The 6,349-nt window shown below is 35.4% G+C and overlaps 1 protein-coding gene across 3 annotated transcripts; it reads left to right on the top strand.

Moving 5' to 3' along the window:
* Window positions 1-3,200: 3,200 nt before the first annotated feature.
* On the top strand, window positions 3,201-5,792 carry LOC109154010 (tyrosine-specific transport protein 1). 3 transcript variants are annotated; one of them, XM_019301899.1, is made up of 4 exons: window positions 3,201-3,486; window positions 4,041-4,178; window positions 4,212-5,501; window positions 5,642-5,792. In XM_019301899.1, exons 2-4 carry the CDS (start codon window positions 4,111-4,113, stop codon window positions 5,718-5,720), a joined length of 1,437 nt encoding a protein of 478 aa, XP_019157444.1. In that variant the 5' UTR covers window positions 3,201-3,486; window positions 4,041-4,110; the 3' UTR covers window positions 5,721-5,792. The 3 variants fall into 3 exon arrangements, with proteins under 3 accessions (XP_019157444.1, XP_019157442.1, XP_019157443.1); XM_019301897.1 differs by having other exon boundaries at window positions 4,041-5,501; XM_019301898.1 differs by lacking the exon at window positions 3,201-3,486 and adding an exon at window positions 3,891-3,917 and having other exon boundaries at window positions 4,041-5,501.
* The last annotated feature ends 557 nt before the right edge of the window (window positions 5,793-6,349 follow it).

Raw genomic sequence — 6,349 nt, 5'->3', positions numbered from 1 at the left:
AACCTAACAACAATACAGTAGACAACATTTAAAATAGCTATATTATTTTTTGAGTGGTAGTTTACTAAAGTTAAAGAAATGCATACACTGTACAGCATGGTACTTCAATATATATACAGAGTACAATGTATTTTTTGTTTTGAATCCAGTACAGAGATGTTAAAAAAATATATATAGCTTGTCTACAATCATAAGTACAGAGTAGAGCATACATTAATAAAGATAAATAAAAAAAAAATAGGAGAAATATAAAAGATTAACTTCATATATATAGAGTACAATGTATTTTTTTTTTTTTTTTGAATCCAGTACACAGATGTTAAAAAAAATATATAGCTTGTCTACAATCATAAGTACAGAGTAGAGCATACATTAATAAAGATAAATAAAAAAAATATGAGAAATATAAAAGATTAACTTACTTTGACTTAAACTCTTGAAATTCTTCAAAATCCTCATTGAACCAAAGCTTCGTAGCATCATACGAACTGGTTATTCTCACTTCACCTAAAAAAAATTTATACAAATAGATGCACTTATTTATAGATACTATGTTTTTAGAAAATAGAGGATCATGTGTTTAAACAATCCATAATAAAAAGCAAAAAGGTGGATTGATCAATAGATTAGAACAGAAAACAGTAGAGAAACTCACCACCCACAACTTTAGCCCTACAGCATTGAATGACAACAATCAGTGGTTCTTTCGAATCACTATTGTAAAAAGGCATAAGGGAAGTTACATGCTCATTCCAGAGTGTACACATCATGGTGTTTTCACTGGGTTAGAAACGGAAAAAAACAGAAAAGTATTAAAAAAAAAAACCACTACATCATTTTCTAATGTAATCAAAGTTCATTTTCAAAAACTTACGCATTGTCTTCAATTTGAAAGTCGATTAGTTTGGTGGCCTTTCCCCCTATAATCTTGTCCACATGATTGTAAATCTCAATTACCCTTCCAATAACATCTGCAAAATGAACAAAATATTAGAAAGAAGTACTGAAAGTATAATAAAAAAGATATTAGCAGTTAGGAAAGGTAAAGTGAGTACCAATCAGTTCCTTGTCATTCACATCATCAGGATCTTTCAAAGCCAAAAAACTCTTTAGCCTAAACATTTTCCAAGGAAAGCCATTAGAATGTATTTCCTTCACTTGTGTTCTGTAGTTGAATTTAAGCATGAAACCATGCTCTGTAATCTTGTAGACATAGTAGTTTGTAGAAGCCATGAAGTTCTTGATTTCAAAGACTTTTCCTTCCTTTATTGTATCTCTATACTTTCCAATGTCTTTTTTAATAATACTCGCATGAATGTAGTCTCCCTGCGAATACAATAGAAAAAAAATTATAGACAACAAAAAAAATTAGATAACATGGCATGAAAGTAGTAGATAAAATCAGATTGGCAAATAGATAAAAGTACCTCTTCATCATGGAACAATACTTCCATGCTCTTACTGGCCTGCCCCTCTCCCCTTTTCTCAGGAACTTCATAGACACGCATTGCTCTCACTCTGATTGCCCGGAGCTGGTGTTCCGGCTTTATGTTTTTTACAGCAATGAACATGGAAGGCATGTTGAAACACCCAAAAATGCTTTCGAAAAGGTAGTAAAGTGATCTGAGTTTGCGAAGTGTTTTGGCATGAAGAAGCCGGGTATTTATACATATTGAAAATTCAAAAAAACGAAGATACCAGGAGACAATGTTTTGGAAATCGCACATCTCAATTAATGTGAATTTGAAAATTGCAACTCTGCATATTCTATGTAATCTATGTAATATATAAGATTCTTTCTTGTAGGCCGGATCAGTTCATTATGCTTTGATATTAATATTAATCAACTTGTTTACAATACCAAGAGTTCTACATTAATTGAACTCCTTGGGAACCAAAGATTGTATAATAATAAGAACGGCTAGGCATATTACCAATGCGGAATCAACTTACACGCGCACAATGAATAAGCAATTCGATCGCTAAACAGGTCTAAAGCAAAACGGCGTAGTTTCAATTGGGCGGGAAACAATGATTGGCAAAACTTCTTGCTTTATTATAGAGTTAGAAGACTAGTTAAACCATCTTTCTTTGTTGTTTATTTTATTTAGTATTTTCTATTTTAATTGTTTTCTACTTAATAATATTTTTCATGTAGTTTTTAAATGTATACATTTTGTTTTTGAAGCACTAATGATTATTTATAATGTAGTACCATCGGGTTCGTTTCAGTGACCAGACTTGTGAAATGATAACAATGATGCTGTCACACTGTATAATAGTTAGCATATAAATTTTATATTATAATACTAAACTTAATATTATACAAAATTGAATTATAAATAGCATCAGTTACACTCATTAATCGAATCAACATATAAAATGAGATAGACCAACAATATTATTATTATTTTTACTATTATTATTGTTGTTGTTGTCAGGGGCGGAGCTACCCCTTGTTGTTGTTGTTGTTAACTACCTCTTCAGCTCTACCATTTTCCTCCCCTCTCTATTGATAGGAACATAACTGTTGAGGACTTATTTATAGTGGTTTAGGTTTATAGAAACTTGTGTATGGTAGGTGTAATTAATTTTATTGGAGACTGTTGGTATTCTCCGCTCAATGTTACTCAAAGCGTTTTTATTTGAAAGCTGATTTTTTAAAATAATGTACCAATTTCTTGTAATTAATGCTTTTTTGAGAAAGAACGCGGGTAATTAAATGCTGCGGCGGTGTGGATTCCGATCACTAATAATAAATTCAAATGAATGTTAAAATATATTCCATATAAACATGAAAAGTCTGCATTCAGACGTAACAAACGGTGTGCACAGTTATTATCCTATCTTTTATCTTTTAATACAATAAAACGACATAGTTTTGCCTGAGCGGGAAAATGATGTGACAAAAAGATTTTTGCTATTATATAAAAAAGAAGTAAGATAAGATAAAATAAGATAATAAGATAAGATAAACATTTGTGTCTCTATACTATTTATTAGTTACAATTTTCATATAAACCAAACAAAAAATCGCAATTATCAATAATTATATATTCTCCCAAACCATATTTATCCATTATTCTTCTCCTCTTTTTCCCATAATTCCCTTAATTTTCTCATTCCAATCAAACAATATAATTTTACTTAACAAACAAAAGATGGACAGGCGGATGTAGGAGTGAGTGCCTGAGTGGGGTAGGTCCCTTCACATTTTAGCCATTTGTAACTTGTAAGTAGGGACTAGGGGTGGGGTCTGTAGAATCCAAGATTGCGCTTTAGCCGCCTGAGAATCCCTCACCGCTTCGCTTCTTCAGCAGCGCGCAGGAGAGTGGCTGCCAGACGGCCTTCTCTTTCTCACTCTGCTGCTTCTCCACTTGTCCTTACGCCAGCTTCATCACTCTTCTATTTCCTGCTCGGTACCATGAATTTCTGCTTCACATCTAGATAGACCCACTCATGTTTCTTCCTTGATTCATGAGAAAGGTAATGTCCCAAATTATTATATTTAATTTTACCACTCTGAGCTTGACAAGGAAAAATAAGTTCTTTAATTTGTCAGTGCCATATTTTTGTTAATTTTTTTTTAGCACATTCAAAATGCTTGTTGAACTTGTCGTAATATTACAAGATCTTTGGTGGGTATACTTTGTTTATGCTTTTGTTATTCTCTATCTGGAATTTGTACATTTTGGCTTTTTAGTTTTTAGTGTAATGTCAGATCCCGGAATTTGCTTTTCAGAATCATATAGTGGCAGGGCCTAATACAATCATTCAAATGTTCTTTCCTATTTCTTTTTTAATTTTCTCTTTATTTGCCATTTTGATAGTCTGTTTTAATGTGCATAGTGTTATGTTACCCCCCAGAAGTACATTCACCAACCATTATAAAGAAAATGCTCTGAAATGCAGCTGTGGTTGTATTTATTCACCTTTCAAACTTACAGTGTCAGTTAGTGTTAAACAGTTCTGAATTGGTTTATATTAAGGAGATACAAGAACACAATACAAGTAGGTAAACACTGCTCTCTTCCTTTCAGATACAGGAGGCATGATTGGTGAAACAACAGGTCGAATGTGAAAGGAGTAAAAGACTTGAAGAATCTCAACATGCTTTTCTCAATACAGCTCAAGCCTTGCTTGTTGACATATTCTAGGTTTTGTCGTGGAAAAAACAGAGTGCTCATTAAATCTACAAAGGAAAAATTCAGTGAGGGTGCTGATCCTTATTTTCCTTTATGTGTCAAATCTAAAAGGCAGAAAAGTTTGGGTATTTCCATCAGGGCAAAAACTAGCCTTGAGAGTGATAGTGATTTGGATGGTCATGTTAATCATCAACAAGCTCATGAAGCACCTAAGGAGAAAAGCTTCTTGGGTGCTGTTGCTTTAATTGTTGGAACTGCTGTAGGGCCTGGTATGCTGGGATTACCGGCAGCCACTGTAAAAGCAGGTCAGCTACCTGCAACTGTTGCCATACTCTTTTCATGGATTTATGTTGTTTCGTCGATCATTCTTGTTGCGGAGCTTAGCTTTGCAGCAATGGAGGAAAATGGAGCAGCGGAAGTCAGCTTCACTGACCTGGCAAACAAGGCACTGGGAAGTGGTTTTGGCACTTTTGTTGCTTTAATCTATGCTTCACTTAGTTTTGCTTTGTTAGTCTGCTGTGTCTCTGGCATTGGTTCACTCATTTCTCGGTGGTTTCCCAAGTTAAATCCAATCGTGGCCAATGCATTATTTCCATCCGTTGTTGGTGGCATTCTAAGTTTATTGCCTTTCAAGGTTATAGATGTGGCTAACAGGTTTCTCTGCATCGTTATGTTATTCTCGATCAGTGCACTAGTCACAGTTGGCGTGCTTGTTGGGGGGACCAACATATTTGGTTCCTTTGCATATGCCTCGTGGGCACCTTCCACCGTTTTGCCTGCGATTCCTATTGCTGTACTTACAATGGGGTTTCATGTCATTACTCCTTTTATTTGCAAGATTGCTGGGAATACAGTCAATGAGGCTCGAAAAGCTATACTAGTTGGGGGTGCTATTCCATTAATTATGGTTCTGTCATGGAATTTGATTGTTCTAGGGCTTGCTAAAACCGGTGCTTCTTCCTCAATCATGGATCCAATCTCGCTCTTGCTCTCCGTTAACCCCTCCGCTTTGCCTGCAGTTCAAGGTTTCGTTCTCTCAGCCCTTGCAACTAGCCTGATAGGCTATGCTGTAAGTTTCCCCAAACAACTCATTGACACCATGGAGTTGATCTTTAATTCTACTGGCAATCCAATAAGGGCCCCTCCGGGTGAATCTGGGAAAGTGGGGACTGCTTCGGACTCGCTGCAAAGCATAGTGATGCCAATTGTACTCGCGTTGCCAGTCCTTATCGCATCTTTCTTTCCCTCAATGTTCTCTAGGGCTCTAAATTTTGCCGGAATTTATGCAAACTGCTTTCTATTTGGCATCCTTCCCCCCATAATGACTTTCGTCTTTCAGTCCAGGAGAAAACTAAGGTATGTATTAATTCAAATTATAGAAATCTGAATGCATTTGTTGCTGGAACAGAACCTTCTTTTCTTATTGTCTTATTACACATTGGATGATTCAGAACAAATGTCTAATCTACATTTCTCTTATCTTTTATTTATACCAGGCTATCAATCCTTCCAGGAGGAGATGGTACACTGCTTCTTCTCTTGGGCATTTCTGTTATACTAGCAGTTTGGCACTAGATGGGTTGTGGGTTGGAAGGTTGTATCAACATAAACAGCTTTGGTCACCTATTATTCTTTATCTTTGTGCTCTGCTCCCTTCTATATTATTACACTCAATCCCCACTCCCACCCTCTGTAATCTATGGTAGTATAGCCACGGTTGCAAAACACTAGGGTGCCTAGGTTTAAATAAAAAATAATAAAATTTAAACCTAAAAATTTTAAAATTCACTAGTAAAACATAAGGTTCTTCTAGTTTTTTCTTACAAATTATTTACGTAAGTGGTTGTAAAATCGTTTTTAATATTGTTAAAACCATCTAAATACATAAAAAAAAAAAAAAAAAAATTAAAATAGCATTTTTTGGAGAAATTAGAGGGCCAAACCGCATTTGGCAAAAAAAAATGTCCAAAACGAACAACTAAGTCAAAAGTTATGCCTTGCCAAAGTTTCTACACTTTTCAACCCCAAAAATAAATAAATAAAAATTAAAAATTATTCTACGTTTCAACCGGCTAGGCAGTCTAGGCGGCCGCCTAGCCTCCCGGCCGCGGAGGAGGCAGGTTCCGGCAAAATCGTCTGCGGTCGGGTGGCGCCTAGGCGCGATTTTTGCAACACTTGCAACACTGAGTATAGCACTGATGCCG

This window comes from Ipomoea nil, unplaced genomic scaffold (assembly GCF_001879475.1).
Source record: "Ipomoea nil cultivar Tokyo-kokei standard unplaced genomic scaffold, Asagao_1.1 scaffold2580, whole genome shotgun sequence".
NCBI lineage: Eukaryota > Viridiplantae > Streptophyta > Magnoliopsida > Solanales > Convolvulaceae > Ipomoea > Ipomoea nil.
Note: the sequence above shows the minus strand (reverse complement) of the source record. Positions and strands in the feature narration are given on the sequence as shown.

Excerpts from the sequence above, each read along its gene's own strand:
- LOC109154010 (XM_019301897.1), top strand. The coding sequence starts at position 4,111 with ATGCTTTTCTCAATACAGCTCAAGCCTTGCTTGTTGACATATTCTAGG. Across the intron at positions 5,502-5,641 it reads CAGTCCAGGAGAAAACTAAG|GCTATCAATCCTTCCAGGAG; the intron begins GTATGTATTAAT and ends TATTTATACCAG.